Here is a 20743-nt window from a genome sequence, read left to right on the forward strand (position 1 = left end):
AAAATGTCACATAATTGCTACTTGATTTCTGTGCTGAATTTATGAGTGTAATCACAATTTGTTTTCACTCAGATTGTTTTTCTTGCAATATCATTTGTATTAAAAATTGTTTAAAATAAACTAAATTGTGTCTTTTCTCTTCTGCTTTGCAGCTGTGAGATGATTCATGTTTGTTTTTTACTCTCACTGCTGCTGCCTACTTTCACATTTTTTAGAATTAAATTTTCTATCAAAACAATGTACAGTTGAACTGGTCTTACCTGTATCATTTGTGCATGCATTTGTAGTGGGTCAGCTGACAGTTAAGCCAAGTTTACACTACAGGACTTTAAACATCAGCAGATTGCTGTGCTGTTCAGACTACATGACTTGCTGTGGAGTCTTGAAGTCTGCAAAATTACAACTGCAATAAATAATGTTATGAGATTAAAGTTTTAAATATTTTTTTAAATATACAAATAAGAAATGTTTGAAGAAATACAATGATATGTTTAAACATGAAACTAAACTGCCAGTAGGTGGCAGCATGTCACTTAATGAGTGAACCATTGAATCATTCATTCAACTGATTCATTCAAAACGCTAAATCATTAGCAATACTTTGAGAATGCACAGTTATGTTGTGATCTTTGTTTGGAACTATTTTCGTTGGTGAACATTTTGAATTTTTACCTCAGTATGTTTCTTCTGTGAGTTTCTTTATGTGTGTTGTTAAGCTCATTTGTTTTGATTTGTCCACAAAAGTCTCTCACAAAGAGACCTCAACAGCGTGACTGTCACAGACACGCCAGGCTCCACCATCCACCAATCACAGCGCACCACTTCTCCTGAGTTCTGATCACCGGCACCTGCACCTCATCACCTGTCTCTGACCCTTCTGTGTTGTAACAGAAGACCGGACCTAAACATCCAGATACCAGCATGAGTCACCCGGATCCCTTCCAAGAGCTCGTTGACGCCCTGCGCCGAGCTCTCACCTCCAGCACATCGTCTCCTCCTCCCGCGATCACTTCCGCAAACACCGTCTCCACTCCTTCACCTCCTGTTCACGCCAGTCCCATGGCCAAACCAGAGCCCTACTCTGGCTCGGCGGAGGACTGCAGCGGTTTCCTCCTGCAGTGTGCGCTGGTCCTGGAGATGCAACCGCACCTGTACCCCACCGATACCACTAAAGTAGCGTTCATTATCTCTCACCTTCAAGGCAAGGCACTTCAGTGGGCAGATTCCATCTGGTCTCAGAACAGTTCAGTCACGCAATCATATTCCAGCTTCGTTGCCCACTTCCGGGAAGTCTTCGGCAAGCCGACCTCAGACTCGTCTATCGGTGAGAAGTTATACAATCTTAAACAAGGTGCAATGTCTGTCAATGAATATGCTTTACAATTTAGAACGCTAGCTGCCTCCAGTGGTTGGAATGAACAAGCCCTTATCACCACCTACCGGCAAGGATTGGATCCTCGGGTGCGGTTGCATCTCGCTGCATTCGAGGACTCCATCGGCCTAGAGCGCTTCATCCAGCTTTCCATCCGCTTTGCCTCTCGTATGCAGTCATGTATCGAAGAACACCAGGGCCAGTCACTGTTCAACACCCTCCTCCGTCGGCCAGAATCCGTCAGCCCTCCAGAACCAGCCAACGAGCCTATGCAAGTGGAAAATTCAAGACTCTCCTCTACTGAGCGACAGAGGCGGCTGACCCTGAATCTTTGCCTTTATTGTGGTTCTCCTGGGCATGTAATCTCCACATGCCCAATTCGTCCTCCGCGTCCCATGGTGAGTGCTATCATTCCCTCCATGAATAAGATGAAGCCACTCACCACTGTTGTAAATCTTACTGCCGCTGATGTTTCCCTTCCAGTGGTGGCGCTCCTCGATTCAGGGTCAGCAGGCAACTTCATCTCCGGCGCCCTCTGTCGACAACTCAAGCTCAAGACCTCGCCACCTCCGACCACCTACCAGATCCATTCAGTAACTGGCAGACTCCTCAGTAGAAGACACGTACGTCGCTGTGTTGGACCTATCCAGCTTCGGGTCGGAGTGCTGCACCATGAAAATATATATCTGCTGGTTCTGGAGGAATCCACCTCTGACGTGATCCTAGGGCGTCCCTGGTTGGAGCAGCATAACCCCGTCATTTCCTGGAGTAACGGCGAGATCCTGAATTGGGGCGAAACCTGTTTCTCCAACTGCATCTCCGAGTTTCCAGTTCCTTCGTCTCCTCATTCTGAAGAACTCTCCATCTGTGCCACTTCCATCGAAAGTCCAGTAGAGAAACGTTCTGTCGACATACCATCATGTTACGCCCCCTTCAGTGACATCTTCTGCCCGCAAAGAGCCTCCAAGCTGCCTCCACACCGGCCATGGGACTGCGCCATCGATCTGCTTCCGGGTGAGTCAGTGCCCAGGGGAAGAATCTACCCCCTGTTAATCCCAGAGGAGAAGGCCATGGAAGAATACATCAAGGAGGCCCTAGCTCAAGGTTACATCCAGCAGTCTACTTCCCCTGCTGCTTCGAGTTTCTTCTTTGTAGCAAAAAAGGACGGAGGCTTGCGGCCATGTATTGACTACTGTGCCCTCAACAAAATCACCATCAAGTTCCGATATCCCCTTCCTCTCGTCCCAGCTGCCCTGGAACATCTCCGTGGTGCCACTGTGTTCACCAAGCTGGACCTCCGCAGCGTGTATAACCTCATCCGGATACGTGAGGGGGACGAGTGGAAGACCGCCTTCGTGACACCTACCAGCCACTATGAATATCTTGTTATGCCGTATGGCCTGGTCAACGCCCCCTCCGTATTCCAGGACTTCATCCACGAGGTGCTCCGGGAGTTTCTCCACAAGTTTGTGCTAGTCTACATCGACGACATCTTAATCTACTCCCGGAGCTTGGCCGAACATCGCCACCACGTTGCGGAGGTCCTCCAGCGCCTGAGAAAGTTCCATCTCTTCTTGAAAGCTGAAAAATGTTCCTTCCACCAGCCCTCAGTGCACTTCTTGGGATATATCATCGACCACAGTGGCATCCGGATGGACGAGGGGAAGGTGGAAGCCATTAAGACCTGGCCCACTCCATCCATGATCAAAGAACTCCAGCGCTTCCTTGGTTTTGCTAATTTCTACTGCCGTTTCATCAAGAATTACAGTTCCATCGCCCATCCACTCACCAACCTTCTCCAAAATAAGCCCAAGTCTCCGTCCTGGACACCAGCTGCCACCAATGCCTTTGAAACCCTCAAAGAAGCCTTCACCACCGCTCCCTTCCTCGTCCACCCCAATCCAGACCTGCCCTTTGTAGTGGAGGTGGACGCCTCCACCACAGGAGTGGGAGCGGTTCTATCTCAGCAGCAGGGGACCCCAGGTAGACTCCATCCATGCGCATTCTTCTCCCGCAAGCTCAACCCGGCGGAGACCAACTACGACATTGGTAACCGCGAGCTCCTGGCCGTGAAGTTGGCCCTTGAGGAGTGGAGGCATTGGCTGGAGGGAGCGAAACATCCCTTTATTGTTCTTACTGATCACAAGAACTTGGAGTACCCGAGAGCTGCAAAAAGACTGAACCCTCGGCAAGCACGCTGGTCATTATTCTTCACCCGTTTTGACTTCTCCATCTCCTATCGTCCCGGCTCCAGAAACGTCAAGGCGGATGCCCTATCTCGCCTCCATGCTCCCGAGGAAAAGTCAGAAGAACCAGAAACCATTCTCCCTAAAACCATGTGCGCCATCTCCAAGAGCCCTCGCCATTTTCTATCCGGCAAGCTCCATCCTCTGCCCGTTCCTAATCGACCCTGGTCACTCCTAGGAGTTGATTTTATCACCGACCTGCCAGCATCCGATGAATACACCTGCATTCTTGTAATCGTGGATCGATTCTCCAAGTCATGTCGTCTGATTCCCCTGAAGGGCCTACCTACTGCCATGGAGACTGCTGAACTTATGTTCAATCACGTGTTCAGATACTACGGAATTCCCGAAGACATCGTCTCAGACAGAGGACCCCAGTTTATTTCACGGGTATGGAAGGCTTTCTTCTCGCTCCTAGGTGTGACCGTCAGTCTCTCATCCGGCTACCACCCTCAGTCGAACGGGCAGACGGAGAGAAAGATCCAGGAGAACGGCCGCTTCCTCCGTACCTTCTGTCACGGCCACCAGAACTCTTGGAACCAGTATCTGGGTTGGGCCGAGTACGCACAGAATTCCCTTGCGTCAACCATCTACTGGACTCACTCCATTCCAGTGCATACTCGGTTACCAACCCCCACTGTTCCCCTGGACCGGGGAACCATCGGACGTTCCATCTGTCAACTACTGGTTCCGAGAGAGCGAGAGGGTCTGGGACTCTGCACACCACCAACTACAGCGGGCCCTGCACAGACACAGGATGACAGCCGACCTTCACCGCTCCGACGCCCCCTCCTACCAACCGGGACAGAAGGTCTGGCTGTCAACATGGGACATCAGACTGCGTCTGCCCTGCAAGAAGCTGAGTCCCAGATTCATTGGCCCGTTCACCATCACCAAGCAGATCAACCCCGTCACGTATCAGCTCCAATTACCTCCACAATACTGGATTCATCCCACATTCCATGTCTCCCTCCTTAAGCCTCACCACCCTTCTGTTTCTCTCTCCACAGGGCCTGGCGTAGCAGCTGCCGAACCCCCCCTTCCACTTATCCTGGACGACAGAGCTGCTTACGAGGTTCACGAGATCCTGGACTCCCAGTGCCGTGGTGGTCGTTTGGAATATCTTGTGGACTGGGAAGGCTACGGCCCCGAGGAACGCTCTTGGGTCCCCAGAAACGACATACTCGACCCCAACCTGCTTCACACCTTCCACTCCAACCATCCCGACAGACCTGCCCCACGTGGAAGAGGACGGCCACCACGACGTCGGGGTCCTCGGCCCTCAGGAGCGGGCCGTGGAGGGGGTGGGTACTGTCACAGACACGCCAGGCTCCACCATCCACCAATCACAGCGCACCACTTCTCCTGAGTTCTGATCACCGGCACCTGCACCTCATCACCACCTCATCAACACCAGTACAAAGAACACTCACACTCACAACCACATTGTCCGGTCTCGTTTGCATCTAAACTTACCTGTATGCTTACCTCAAGGACTCCTACCAAACTACTTACCTGTCTCCAGCGTCTCCTGTTCTCCTCATGTGATCTCCAGTCCGTGTGTGAGTGTTCTCATTGTTCAACGTCCATCCTCTCCAACGCCATTCAAGATCTTCACGTCTGTAACCACAAAAGGACAGTATCACTTATCTTCACTCCAGTTTATCACCTTTACGTTGCTACATACTCACCTGCACTGCTGTTTTACTCTGCTGGTATCAATAAACATCCTTGTCTGTGATCTCCTGTCTCTGACCCTTCTGTGTTGTAACAGTGACCTTGTTACTAGAAATACACTATCCATTATCAATGAATCATTGTCGCATTTCAATGCTTCCCTGGTGACATTGAACCCTATTGGATTTCATTTAATGGACAAAAACACACAGAAAACACAAAGACATTATTTGAAATATCTACTTTTGTGTTCTACATAAGAAAGAATTTGAGCTGGGTTTTGAATTACATGAAAGTGAATAAAAGATGACAGATTTTCATTTTTGGGTGAGCTATCAATTTAAGAAGGTTGGAATTTTGTAATTTCCTTATTCAACCTTCATTTATCATTAACTGGCAAGTCAATTATGTAACTCCAAGAAGTGTGTAACTTTCATTTTCTCATGAAGACCCTCCCCTTCAGGTAAGCTATAAATTGGACACTGAAACAGAAACGTTATTTCATTCACCTCCTGATTAAAGATGGATCTGCAAATCTCAGTTTTTTTTCTGTTCATTCTTTTCACTGCAGGTACAAAGACAAATAGTGTTTGTAATGTTTTTAAGTACAAATGCAGATCATTGATGTCTCACTGTCTCTCTGTTTTATTCCTAAAGGACACTCGCTCAGCTGTTATGAGTGCACGAGTCTGGACGATACTTGTGCAAATCCAATGGTACAAACATGCCCCAATGGATCTCAGTGCATGAGTTATACAGAAGTGTCACAATTTGGTAAGTCCAGTATGATGGATTCAAATGTACTGATATATTTGACTGATGTAGATGCTGGTATTATTTACTGGTGCTGAGACAGTACATGTCACACACAGTAACTGCTGGCAGAATTAAAAAAAAATATCACAGAATATTGTATGTAGATTACTGCTTTTGAATTGTTTTGCTATTAGACTGTTATGCTAACAGCAGTATTTATGTTAAAAATAGTTTGAAATGAGAAAAATGCTAAATTTATAATATATTTGTATAATATATTTACAATACTTTCAAAAAATATTGTAATTTGAACTGTAAAAGACTGTAAAATGCTACAGAACAGTAAGTTCCCTTCACTGTAGTTTACAGATAATTTAAGTTTGTCCTACTGTAATCTTTATGGAATGTTACTGTAATAATACCATGGAAGTTAACTAATTTCATTTGGGGAAACTGATTGCCTTAAATCATTAAGTTTAGGACCTAATATTTATACGGTGTTAGTACTGTGAAATTCATTTGAGTCCACTAAAAAAAGAATGTCTTAAATTTAAAATAACACAAATAATAATTAAAATAAACACTCAATGTGTAATCTTGTGCAGTTCATATAGCTAACGACAACACACATGCCTGTGTTAACATTATTAGTAAAGAGTTTATCACTGCATCAGCACAGTTACTGCCTTTAAATAAAGCAATATACAGCATAGCGACAATGTTTCTTGGCTCATCCTCAACCTAAGCCAACAAAGCATTAAACACTAGTAGATCTACTCTGTATCATCTTGTGCAAAAACACATAAAATAACACTTTAAGTCAACATTTACTCCCCTGATCAGTTATTGACTTCACATATCTTCTCCTATCTGCTGATTCTTGCTGTCTTACTGTTCTTATCATGCTTGATTTAATAGCTTTTGACACTGTATCCCATCACATATCTCTTGTCTTTCATCTAAAGGCATCACAGGTAGTGCTTTTTCTTGGTTTACATCCCATCTCACTGATCGACAATTCAAATCTTCCACTTGTTCTGTCTCTCAAGGTGTCCCTCATGGCTCTGTTCTCAGACCTCTTCAATATTTATTTGTTACACCTTGGTTATTTTATCCGCTGTCATGGTCTCAACTATCATTGTTATGCTGATGACCTCCAAATTTACTGCTTGGTCCATTTCTGCTATTCCTCTTGAATCATTATATGCCTGTTTTACTGATATTAAAATCTGGTTAGATCACCATCTATCTTAAAAAAAAGTCTGAACTGAGTTTTTCGATTGATGGGGCTGAATTAATTCCATCTCAAGCTATTTAAATCTGGGTGTTACATTTGATTCTTCACTTACACTTACAGTGACATAGCCTATGTCACTTTCTCAAGCCATGTAAAACGCAAACATGTCAGATGTTGTTATACAAAACATGCTGAGTTCTTGTGCAAGTTGTTACAGAAACAAAGTTGTGTTGTTCCAAGTGCCAATGAAGCCGAAAATTACAATGTTTTGAGACCGGTGGAGATGACAGGATGGAATAAAGTCATGCATACCAGCCTCCTACGTTTCTGACGCTGCCTCAGAATATGCAGTAGTCCAGCACGGTGGCTACAAATTGTCATTGTAAATAAGACAACATCTTTATTGCATCTTTACCCACCGTGATGAGATAGTATTGGGGTCGAGAAGATCAAAGGCACTCCAGCTGTTGGATGTAACAACAATAAGAAGAATTGGTTGTTTAATATGGTATACCGTGAAACCATGATGTTTTCATAAACTATTATCATACCGTGAAAATCTCATACCATTATTGTCACCCCTAGTTGTCTTAGTTTCACTTTCACAGACTTTTAGTTTACATTTATCATTTCCTGTTATCCTTTGTTCACCTGCGCCTTTGACTCCACCTGGCTCCGCCCTCCGTTCCACTGACTCCACCTCTGTCCTTTGGTTCACTGGTTCCACCTCATTGCCATGGTTCCACCTCTGTCTCCAGTACCATCAGTGTCAAGTGGGCTCTTTGGCTCATCGGCTACACCTGGGTCTCCATCATCTGTTGCGTCATCTCCCTCGGTCATCCCCAGGGTCTTCCATGAAGTCGACTGCACCATGGCTCCCCTCCTGCCTTCGACTCCGCCCTGGGGCCTCAACCTGGCTGGCCTCTGGCTCAACATCCGGCTCCTCCTCCTCACTGGCTCCTCCCACCTTCCAGTCTTCCATGGATTGTATTATATTCCCTGGACTCTTTGTGATCTTTTCTTGCTCCACGCCCTCCTCCAGAGCAGAGCAAAGCTAAATTTTAGACTACAAATGTCTAATTTAACAAGAATTCAACCACAGGTGAGTCTAATTATTCATTACACAGGTGTCCAGCAGACAGTTGACTATAAAAGGGTGTTAAAACCCCTTCCCATTTCATGCTGTCAGCAATGGCACCACATGGAAGAGAAATGTCACAAGACCTGAGAAAGAAAATCATTTGGTGAGGCTACAAGAAGATCAGCAAAGCTTTACTTATCAGTCAGAATACTGTAGCAAAAGTGGTACAAACATTTAAAAAAGATGGAACTGCAACCATCTCACAGAGACGTCCAGGTCGTCCACGGAAGCGTCTTCTGATGAGAAGGGTTGAAGAAAGTCGGCATGCAAGTTCACTGCAGTTATCTAAAGAAGTAGAAAGCCAAACTGGGGTGACTATTTCCCGTGACACAATACGGTGTACACTGCAGAGGAATGGCATGCATGGGTGCCGTCCACGAAAGAAGCCTCTCCTAAAGCCCAGGCACAAAAAAGCCCACCTAGAGTTTGCCAGGGCCCATGCTGACAAAGATGAAGACTACTGGGACTCTATACTCTGGAGTGATGAGACCAAGATATGGTTGTGTATGGATTGGCAGTAGCAAGTCTCGTACTTGCTCTGCAGCAGCAGCAGCAGTGTAGCAGATCCACCAAGACCAAATATATCAACATTGTCATACCCATTACCATGCCAAACACAGAGCTTTGATTTATCTCGTGGTTTCATCTTTACCACCAGTGTTATTATGGTGGATGTCAGTATATGACAAAAGTAAAAAAATTGTTATTAGTAGCAACTTGGCCTGGCTAACTCAGGCAAAAAAGGCTGTTGGATTTATTAGTGTTTTTGTTGTTGTTGTTGTTTTACAGTGTGTATATATATAAATACATTTTCCATCAAAATAATGTACAGTTGAACGAGTCTTTCCTTTATCATTCATGTTTTTAGGTAATATTACTTTCAAGATGAAAGCTAAACGTTGTGCTTCTGGCTGTATAAGTGGATCCGCGAACACAGGCGATGTAAAGACGGCTGTCTCCTGCTGTAACACAGACCGGTGTAATGACCAAGATGCTCCAGGTACTGTGCTTTCCTAAGCAAATGACTATCTTCTTTAAATGATCTTCTTTAAAGTCAACACTAACGTTCTTTCAAAAGACATTCAATTAGGAAATAGCAGAGTGTTTCTTGTTTGCCGTGTATTGATTGAATGGAGCAGTGACAAGGAGTGGTGTTTCAATAGATATATTTTGTATTTTGTACAGAAAATAACATAAAAAAATACTTTTCCCCCTCCTGTAGATCCCTCTAATGTCCCCAATGGAAAGACATGTTTCTCTTGTCATTGGCAGAACTGCACAAACATACTGAACTGTTCAGGGAGTGAGGACCACTGCTTCACATATACATGTGAGAATCTGAAAAAGGAATAAGACTGGAAGAACAAAGAACACCAGTGAAGCTTAGACTAACCTTTGTTTTCTTTCTTTTCATCAGGGACTTTCGGAAACCAGTCAGTTGTTGAAAAAGGCTGTGTCTCTAAATCTTTTTGTGATTCCTCAACATCAGATAGTAATGATACAGTCATCAGATGTTGTGAGGGGAACCTGTGTAATGATGCTGCCACCACAAGTGTCACCCCGAACACCACGTATAATGGTGCTCAGAGTGTCACCCAGATCTTCCTGTTCCTCTGCTGTTCTCTGTTCTCCTACTTCCTGCTGCACTGAATCCAGCAGCTCTTCTGATTTGTATTTTCACTGAACTAGATTTGGAGTTCTGATATGACATATTATGAAATAAAATACAGGGGTTGGGCAAAATAATGAGAACACCCATTATTATAGGGGTTAATATCATTTGTGTAGGCTTTACAGTGAAAAAACAAACATTGCAATTATCTTTTATTTAATGTTCTAGTTTGTATGTCAGTGCCGTATAAGTGGTTTTCAGTAGTTTTTAGTACAAGCCATGTGTGAAATGGGTGACTTGTCAGATGTCCAAAAAGGCCAAATCATCAGAGCCCGTTTAACAAGAGCATCTGTAACCTTGAAGGGTTAGTTCACCCAAAAATGAAAATTCTCTCATTAATTACTCATCCTCATGTCGTTTCAAACCTGTAAGACTTTCGTTCATCTTCAGAACACAAATCTTTTTGATGAAATCTTGAGAGATTTCTGTTCCTCCATACACAGCTACGCAACTGACACTTTGTCACTTTAAAAGGTTCATAAAGAGATTGTAAAACTAATCCATATGAATCGAGCGGTTTAGTCCAAATTTTCTGAAGAGACTTGATCACTTTAAATGCTGAACAGATTGAATTTAGGCTTTTACTCACATATAAACATTCATCAGCGAACATAAAACAGATGCCAAACTGAAACTTCTTGACATGCGAGAACAAACCTCTTGAAGAAGCTCAAACGCGCTGAACCTCATTGGTTCTCACACACATCAAGCAAACATGCTTGAGCTTCCATTTACCACAACTGATGTGTGAGTTGATGAATGTTTACATGTGAATATAAGTCTAAATTCACTCTGTTCATCATATAAAGCAATCGAGTGTCTTCAAAAAATGTATACTAAACTGCTCATTTCATATGGATTAGTTTTACAATCTCTTTATGAACTTTTTGAAGCAAGTTTCACTTGTGTAGCAGTCTATGGAGGGACAGAAATCGCTTAGATTTCATCAAAATGATCTTCATTTGTGTTCTGAAGATGAATGAAAGTCTAACAGGTTGGGAACGACATGAGGGTGAGTAATTAATGACAGAATTTTCATTTTGGGTGAACTAACCCTTTAACTGCCCAGATGTTGTGTGTTTTAAGAACAACAGTCTGTATGATTATGGTGACACACACAAGTATACTCAGTGTTCACAGTGTTTTTAGTGACAGTTTTTTATGTTGATGTAAAGTTTGTTTTTAAAGGGATAGTCCACCCAAAAATGAAAATTCTGTCATCATTTACTCACCGTCATGTTGATCCAAACCTGTGAGAGTTTCTTTCTTTGTTTGAACACAAAAGAAGATATTGTAAACAATGTTGGTAACCAGACAGTTGACAGTAGCCACTGACTTCCATAGTATTTTTTCCTACTATAGAAGTCAATGGTTAATCTTGAACTTAGTAAAACAATTACCTTTATTTAAAATGTTTCAAGCCTTCAAAAATGTTTTAAGTCTTTGTTTTCCTTCTGTTAACTTTTTTTCTTAAACTTTTTCTTTAACTATTTATCATTAAATCATACTCTCTCTCTCACACACACAGTCCATAGTGAATATAATTATAGTTTTGCTCACGTCTAAAATATTTAATCAGCTAGATGTTGCAGTCTCAAAAAATGTACAGATTGAACTCACTTCTTATCTAAAATAATCACAAACGACCAGAAAACTAACAAGATCAAGATTATTTTACAACATTCTGGCTGAAATTAAATGTGTAAAAAAGTCTTTTATATACTAGAGAAATTAATATTCATGAATAAAAAATGCCTAAATCCATGCATGCATGCATTGAATTTATTGTTATAACTGACATGTACACCTAATAAATGTAAAAAATTGTTTGGACAAGGATTTGTACTTTGGGTGTGTGGTGATGAGGAACATTATTTATTTATGTTTAGTAAAAGTTTCACAGAGATACCTACTTCCAACCCTCATCAGCTAATCGATTTTTGGGTTGTACACACATTATGATTAAAAATGACTAATTATGATTAATACAATTATCATGTATTTTTCCTGATTTCAGGTTAGTTTCTTCTGCTACACAGTTTTATTTATTGGTTTTACTTATGATAAACAAATGAAGAATGAATCACACAATTTTAGTCTGATTCTTTTCCTGGTGGATAAACATTAATTTAATAATTTCAAGGGATGTTACAAGCTGATTTGGTCTAAAGGCTGGCCGTTTTAGGGTGAGGTACTTTTATGCATGCAATTTAAATGGTAACCCACACAGTAATAAAATTTGTTGATTAAAACAGATCTAATAGAACTAAATTGTGTGTCATGATGATGAAGACATGTCCACCTACTACTATTTCTTTCTAGCTTGTGAAAATGGAGGCTTTGTCAGCAGCAAACACTCAGTTCTCCCTCAACCTGTTCAAGAAGATCAGTGGAGGAAACGCATCAGGAAATGTGTTCTACTCTCCTGTCAGCATCTCCTCGGCTCTGGCCATGGTGTCGCTCGGTGCAAGAGGAAACACAGCAGCTCAGATGATTCAGGTGATCTCACACTTAAGCATGTTTTTTATGGCCAGTCATTCAGAATTCAAAATGTATATATATATATATATATATATATGTGTGTGTGTGTGTGTGTGTGTGTGTGTGTGTGTGTTTGATCATCATGTTTAGTATTTTACACTATTATATGCTGTATTTTAATACTATACATTGAACTTATCAAAATAGTGAGGTTATCTTTATGCTGTGCAGGTCTTGGGCTTTAAAAATCCTCATGATTCAGTGGACCAAATTCATTCCAGCTTCCACAAGTTTATGAGTGAGCTGAACAAACCAGGAGTCCCGTATGTGTTGAGTGTTGCCAACCGCCTCTACGGAGAGCAATCCTACCAGTTTGTTGAGGTAAGACTCAGTTTATTCACTGGAGGTTCTGGAAATGTTCTCAGCTCTAATATCATTTGCACCTCAATCGATTTGCTGTATTACAGAAATTCCTCAATGATGCAAAAAGATACTATGAAGCCGGACTGGAGAAGGTGGACTTCATAAACAAATCAGAGGCTGCTCGTATCAACATCAATAAATGGGTGGAGAAAAAAACACAAGGTGAAATCCAGCATGAGATGACATTCTTACAAATAAAAGTTATTTCATGTTTTTTTGCAGCACTTTCAGCAAAACTGTCTTTTCAAAGGCCATGTTTGACTTCATGGGTTCCTGAATTGAGCTATGTGCTCAAAGTGAACAATGTCCATTTGTATTTTAGAGAAGATCAAGGACTTGCTGCCATATGGAGTCCTCGATACACTGACGAGACTGGTCTTGGTGAACGCCATCTACTTCAAGGCGAACTGGGAGAAGAAATTTCCAAAGGAAGCCACCAGTGATGGGCAGTTTAAGATGAACAAGGTTGAGATTTCATGCTCTTGTTTTTTCTACATTATTTTAAATTGTTTGTTCAGTAACAGTCATGAAATATGAGAGGTTATAATGTGTTTCCATTAATGTTTGGCAGAATCGAACTAAACCAGTGAAGATGATGTATCAAAAGGCATAGTTTCCTCTGGCCTTCATCCCAGAGATTAACAGTCAGGTTCTGGAGCTGCCGTATGTTGGGAAGAATCTCAGTATGTTGATCATCCTTCCTAATGAGATGGAAGACGACACCACTGGCCTTCAGAAGGTGAGACAGCACAGATTCTGCTTGTAAACATTCTTAAAAACGGGCTCCAGAGGGAGTTTTTGCAGCGATGCAATAGAAGAGCCATTTTGGGTTCTTTAAAAAAACTTTTTTTCCCCTCCTTTGTGTGAATAATGAGCTGAAGAACTGTTTCCCACTATAAAGAACCTCTTGTGCAGTGGAAAGGTTCCATGGATGTTAAAGGTTCTTAATGGAACCATCAATGCCAATAAAGAACCTTTATTTTTAAGCTTGTAAATGATGTTTTGTTTCATTATTGGTTAATGGCAAATATAATTTCTTTGTATTCATGTTAGTTTCATGTGGTTAAAAAACATTTATACCATTTTTATGTAAAACATATATTTACATGACTCTCTTATCCAGCTTGAAAAGGCACTGACCTACGAGAAGCTCATGGAGTGGACCAAACCAGAAGTCATGTATCAACAAGAAGTTCAAGTATCTCTGCCCAGATTCAAGATGGAGGAAAAATACGACATGAAGAGTCTTCTGATCAGCATGGAAATGGAGGATGTTTTTGACACGCAGAAGGTGAATCTTTCAGGCATGTCCTCCAATGACCACCTGGTGCTGTCGCAGGTGTTTCATAAAGCCTTTGTTGAAGTAAACGAGGAAGGAACCGAAGCGGCTGTAGCCACCGATGCTGTTGTTGAAGAACGTTCATTTGCAGAGATGTTCAATGCAGACCACCCGTTCCTTTTCTTCATCCGGCATAATCCCTCAAATGCCATTCTGTTCTATGGACGCTTCTGTTCTCCTTGAAGAATGTGATGATAAAGTGATCATTCTAGATGACTGTGTTCCTCTGATAAATAAAATCATCAGTAAATAATTGAGTGAAATTGTTTGCATGCATTTTCTTTCACAGCATTGATTCTTGAAATGTGAGCTAATTGTTTACACATTTACTTATTTACTCGCATTATTGCAGTATTGACAGTATTGACACACAGGTATAATAATTGCATTTAGACATTTTTAATTTATGAGAACCTTTTATGTATTCCCAAGTGATTTACAAAATATGTTCCAGTGACAGCTCAACTGGAGCAACCTGATGTGTCTGATGTTTGTGTGTATGTGTGTATATATATATATATATATATATATATATATATATATATATATATATGTGTAAAACAAAATGTGAAATTAAAAAGTGTATAAGTCACTCGTTTTTCTAAAGGAACACTGTCCAACAGCGACACCCGCAGGTAAAGTTAAAGTGGAAGTCTGCGTCTCTGGTGCCTCCTCTCAGCTCATAGAAAATCAACAGACCCCCTAAAGCGTGCGGTGGGTTTAGTGGGGGGTAATTGAGAATGAATGGGGGAAAGTCACGTGAGAGGAGGCAATGCCTCCATCGCGCTATGAATGATTGAGTGATAAATCCCGCCTATTGTTTACGTGCATGTTCCATGCGTCAGTCTGAATAAACAAAATGATGGCATCAATGGGAGGACTAATTAAACAGTAAGTAAACAGCTCACCCACTTAGATATCACCGCTTTATGTCATGTCAAAATCAAACTTGAAAAGACCTGAAAGCGTGGTTACTGCGGGGTTTTTAGTGAGCAATCAGCTTGGTGAAATTAAAGATACATCTTCATGTCTGTGACAGACGGTGTTTACCGAGCATGACTGATGTAAGTTTACTATTAAAAAGAACAGCTGAACATCAGTACACAAATAAAATATATTGTTTTTTAACTTGTTACTGCCTTTAGTTATTATTTTGGAATAAATGTAAAAATGCTTAAACCACTAACTTGATGAGACTGACTTGGTTTTAATTAATAGAACATTAATTATATTGTCAATGTAAATATACAAAATAGCTAAATAGCAGCTAGAGGGGCCTTTACCCTCCATTTATATGTGACCCTGGACCACAAAACCAGTCATAAGGGGAATTTGAGATTTATACATCAACTGAAAGCTGATGTTGATAAATAAGCTTTCCATTGATGTATGGTTTGTTAGGATAGGACAATATTTGGCCGAGATACAACTATTTGAAAATCTGGAATCTGAGGGTGCAAAAAAATCTAAATATTGAGAAAAACAATTTTAAAGTTGTCCAAATTAAGTCCTTAGTAATGGATATCCACTCACAAAAATACATTTTTGATACATTTACAGTAGGAAATTTACAAAATATCTTCATGGAACATGATCTTTACTTAATATCCTAATGATTTTTTGGCATAAATGAAAAATTGATCATTTTGACCCATACAATGTATTGTTGGATATTGCTACAAATATACCCGTGCGACTTATGACTGGTTTTGTGGTCAGGGGTCACATATAATCTCAATAGTGATATCAAAGTCACTTTATGCAAATACTTTTTGTAGTGGCAAAACAATTGAGAAGTATTGTGGGAGTTACTGATGCTAGCTATCTGACACATGCAAACAAACAAAAATGTCGAACAATGAGAAAGTCCATGTTGCATGGAAAAGACTGTATGCACCTACAGCGCCCTCTTGTGGCCTTGAGTCGCGCTGACAGATTTATCATCTTTACCTTTTTTGCCTGTAGAGGGGGTTCAAACGCAAACAGAAATGCACAGTCAGAAGGTATGTAGAAAGACACAGTACAACTGAAATGTCTTATGTTTCATGTAATCGTCCAGTCTCATTCGCGGAAAGACGTCAATAAAACAGGTAACACAAATGGTAATTTATCTAAATCTAAATTACCTGGTTTTAGACAAATTAAAAAAAAATAAATAAATAAATTAGCACCACTGAATCAAATACATCAACAAAACTGAGACTTTCCTTTTTCATTAACTCAGGAAAACTGTTTTATTTATAGCCCACATGTGGATTCTGCTTTATATGCAGCTGTTTGTAAATGTTTGTATAGAGCTCAGGTTTTGTAGATTATTATATCTGAAAATAAATAATTTAATTTGATAGTTTGCGCTTTGTTGTTACTTTTAACCTTTAATATTTTAGTAATGTACCAAGTTCCCTCATTTTACAGCATTTGTTTTTTAAGAGTTTTTTTCTTTAAGAAAAGTTAGCATGTTCCCGAAATATTTAACAGAATTGTGGGATATCAAAGGCAGCGAAGGATACATTTATGATGCCTTCAAAAATCAATCAGATGAAGGTATGTCAGGAGACAGGAAGTGAAGCTAACATTGGATTTGGACATGTCTTGATGCTTTTCTGGATTTGGAATGCTTCCTCTAAAGGCAGTATTTTCAAGCTTTTGGACGCAGCCACAGACTGCAAAGTGTACCGACAACATGTAAAAAGTGCCGGTATTTCAGAAAGAGTGACGGTATGCTGAAGGTTAATGTGAAGGTTACTGTAAAAAAAAAAAGTGCCTGTACTGCAGCCCACTTCAAGCACTAAACAGATCATTTGATGTTCTCTCTGACTCTCTTTTACTCTCTCAACTGTTAAGAGTGCATGAGTCTGATGGATTCTTGTGTAGAGAAACAAGTTATACAGTATGACCCATTAGAGATGTCAAGCGCATGAGTTCAACAGTAGTAACACAGGCTGGTGAGCCCAGTATTGAAATTTACCCTGCGTTCCATTCGGAAGGGCTCATCCCTATGCCCTAATTCCTTCAAACGGTTTACCCTCCGGAGTAAGAGCTTCGAAGGGATGAAGGGTGTAGGGGTCAAAACTCTTTTTTTGAAACGCACTTCTGCGTCACCTTAACGAGACAATCAAGGAGGCACCTTCGTCGCACATTTTGTACGCTGTTTGACCCCCCAAAAAACACGCTCTGAATGATAAGTAGATTGTGCAAGCTGCGCCTTTTGTTTAACGTTACTTTATTTATTTATTTATTTATTTTTGGTTTATCACACCATATTGTAAATTGTCTATGTATTTGAAACATTTGAATGGACTGATAAAGGGAGCTGTAAAGTATTTTTGTTGAAGTACAATGTCGTTTTGACCATAATAATGTACCAAATCTAACTCGTATAAATATTACAGTAGTATAGAAAAATAATATACATACATTTATAGGTAAAATCGAAATCTGAGCCTCCTGTACCCATTCTGTGATGCAAAACAACTTCCCTGTGCAAAAGGATCATGTGGGCCCGAAGTGTCCATCAGTTCAACCCTTCAAAATCCTTCATTCCGAAGGGCCCTTTGAAGTGGCCAGTTTTGAGCACTTCGGTTTGGAATGACCCTTCCGTATGGCGGCCATGATTATTTTCACTCCGAAGTGCCCTTCGGAGGGCGATATATCCCGTTTTGGAATGCACTGTTACAATTAACTGATGGCGATGCTGTAGGTGTGAAAATGTAACTGTAAAATGTCACATAATTGCTACTTGATTTCTGTGCTGAATTTATGAGTGCAATCACAATTTGTTTTCACTCAGATAGTTTTGCTTGCAATATCATTTGCATTAAAAATTGTTTAAAATAAGCTAAATTTGGTCTTTTCTCTTCTGCTTTGCAGCTGTGAGATGATTCATGTTTGTTTTTTACTCTCACTGCTGCTGCCTACTTTCACATTTTTTAGAATTAAATTTTCTATCAAAACAATGTGCAGTTGAACTGGTCTTACCTGTATCATTTGTGCATGCATTTGTAGTGGGTCAGACAGTTATGCCAAGTTTACACTACAGGACTTTAAACGTCGGCAGATCGCTGTGCTGTTCAGACCACATGACTTGCTGTTGTGGTGTTCACACTACGTGACACTACGTAAATGATCCGCACAAGCTGGACAACTCTGTCACCCAACGACTTTATTTGAAAATGGATGTAGGGAGGAAATTAGATTAAATTTTGAATTAAATGTAATTAAAATTAAAATAACCCTTTCACACATAAGTTTAAAACATTCTGGCTGACCTCCCAGAGTTAAGGCAGAGATCGTATTATTATAGGGAGATAAGAGGGTCTGTATCTCTTACCATTGGAGAAAGCGTAACGGCTAACTTAATCACATGTGGCACCTCTCAGCCTATCGTGTCGCTGTTCAAAACTCCTCCCTGCGTACCGCCCGTACCGCCAGTTGGCATTAGCCGTTGCGCTTTTTTGGCTAAAGGTTGCAGGCTTGCCTTCCAGTGGCTTTGGTTAAGGCGACTGCTATTTTAGAACGTTTCCCTTCATTATTTCCATGACAACACGTCATGCTTGTCACGTGACACACCGTGGCCAGCCACACCGTATGACACATGTATCGCTTTTCTCACCATGTCATCAACTATCTGATATTCCGATTCTCAAATATGTGCAAGTGAGTGTTCTGTCATTTAAAAACCTATATAATGATCTTGATCTTAATATATATAACGTGAATTCATCCATTTGTCCCGAAATACATGTGACCGGTGAAGTTGAAGAACAATAGAGTGAGTGAGCTTTATAGTTACTTACACAATGTGTATCTGATATGAATAAACGTCGCAAATTATATTTGAATGGATTGTTATTGCTGCTTCCATAGAAATCAGTGTATATTTCATTGGCTGTAGCTCGTCGCGACACGTGACACCACAGGATATGGAGTCGGCCGACAGCTCCAGATATTTAGCATGCTAGATATTTGTCTGGCGTCAGTTAGGTGTCGGTGACGTGTCAGCGAGCCTCTTTGATGCGTCATTGAGTAACACACATAAAGATTGGCGAGCACTGATCACCCGCTGATTTTTCACCGATCACAGCCCGACCTGTCGACGAGCTCGTTAACTCGCAAATCAGGCTTAAATCGGGCTTAAAATCCTGTAGTGTAAACTTGGCATTAAGCATTTCCAGCAATCTGTGGAATGGTAAAATAAAGACAGGACAAAAATGTACTTGTGATCAGCTCCGGTCTTGCTGGGATATATATGTTTCCAAAATGTTCACATTAGAACAAACACAAATGTCAAAAAAATACATTATGTCAAAATAAATCTTTTTTTTTAATGCAAATCTTCACTGTTTCAGTCTCTTTCTTGCAATTACACGTTTTCATGAAGATCTGTCCATCAGCCAATCACTGCATTACTCATTTGCATATTCGAAATGCTTTTTAGTGTTACATGACTTTCTGTGCTTTTTCACAATTCAAATCAACTAAACAATGTCAAACATGTATTCAAACATGACGTTTCTCTATGTTTTACCCATTGTAGACCATTCACAAGCATTTTTAAAGTGAATTAAACATTATATTAACTAATATAAAGACATTTAAACATATTCACCTTCAATCAACACTGTAGCAGGACATATCATCCAATTGCGGGTGAACCTCGCGAGTTCATTTAATAATTAACCATGCAAAACTTTATCAAAAGGAAACAATTTCCAAAGCTTAAAATGCACTAACATGTATTCTTTCAACATCCATGCGGATTGGCATATAAAACAATCAACTAACCTGTGGAATAAAGACAGGAGGACTAGAGACAGGACAGGATGTGTGCATGATACGAGTTATGAAGTTGAACTCTATGATCAAGGCAGCAGAGGGTTGCCAGGTTTTCACAACAAAACCCGCCCAATTGCTACTCAAAACTAGCCCAATCGCGTTTTTTGTGTGTGTGGGGGGGGGGGGGGGGGGGGGGGGGGGGCAATCACAGCTCGGCCAGAGCCGTTGAGCTCGTAAAACCCCATTTTCCTCATAATCTCTAACTGTTTCTCCTCCATATCGCTTTAAAATATAGCATTGTTTGTAGAATTCAAATGTGTCAAAATGTTTTGTGGTCTGTGCCAATTTGCGCGTATGATCCGCTCTCGTGTCTCTGGACTGGAGCAGACTGTGCTCGTGCTGCAGCAGTTCACGTGGCACTAACATAAAAACGGACTTCATTCGTGTCAATGGAAAGCACTGTCTGAATTGCTCCCTATCTTCTATATAGTGCACTATGTTCCATTCACCATGTAGAAAATAGTAAATGTGTGAACAAATGACTGATTTCAGCCGCAGCTTCAGCGTCTGTTCATAGTGTAGGGGGCGGGACTTCAGATTCTAGAGAGCATTTGATTGGACAGA

The 20743-nt window shown here is 41.0% G+C and overlaps 1 protein-coding gene across 6 annotated transcripts in view; it reads left to right on the top strand.

Annotated features, from left to right (window-relative positions):
* Positions 1-20743, top strand: part of LOC127497138 (leukocyte elastase inhibitor-like) — a 173760-nt gene that overhangs the window by 18436 nt on the left and 134581 nt on the right. For 2 of the 6 annotated variants that reach the window (XM_051865349.1, XM_051865348.1), the window contains exon 5: positions 13050-13097. The exons of 2 other annotated variants lie outside the window; for them this stretch is intronic. In XM_051865349.1, the coding sequence (XP_051721309.1) occupies positions 13050-13097 (48 nt within the window). Of the gene's footprint in view, positions 1-12230; positions 12293-12849; positions 12964-13049; positions 13098-20743 lie in introns of those variants that run through there. 2 more of the 6 variants (XM_051865358.1, XM_051865369.1) reach the window with 2 other exon arrangements.

Source organism: Ctenopharyngodon idella, chromosome 16, assembly GCF_019924925.1.
Source record: "Ctenopharyngodon idella isolate HZGC_01 chromosome 16, HZGC01, whole genome shotgun sequence".
In the NCBI taxonomy this organism is placed as follows: domain Eukaryota; kingdom Metazoa; phylum Chordata; class Actinopteri; order Cypriniformes; family Xenocyprididae; genus Ctenopharyngodon; species Ctenopharyngodon idella.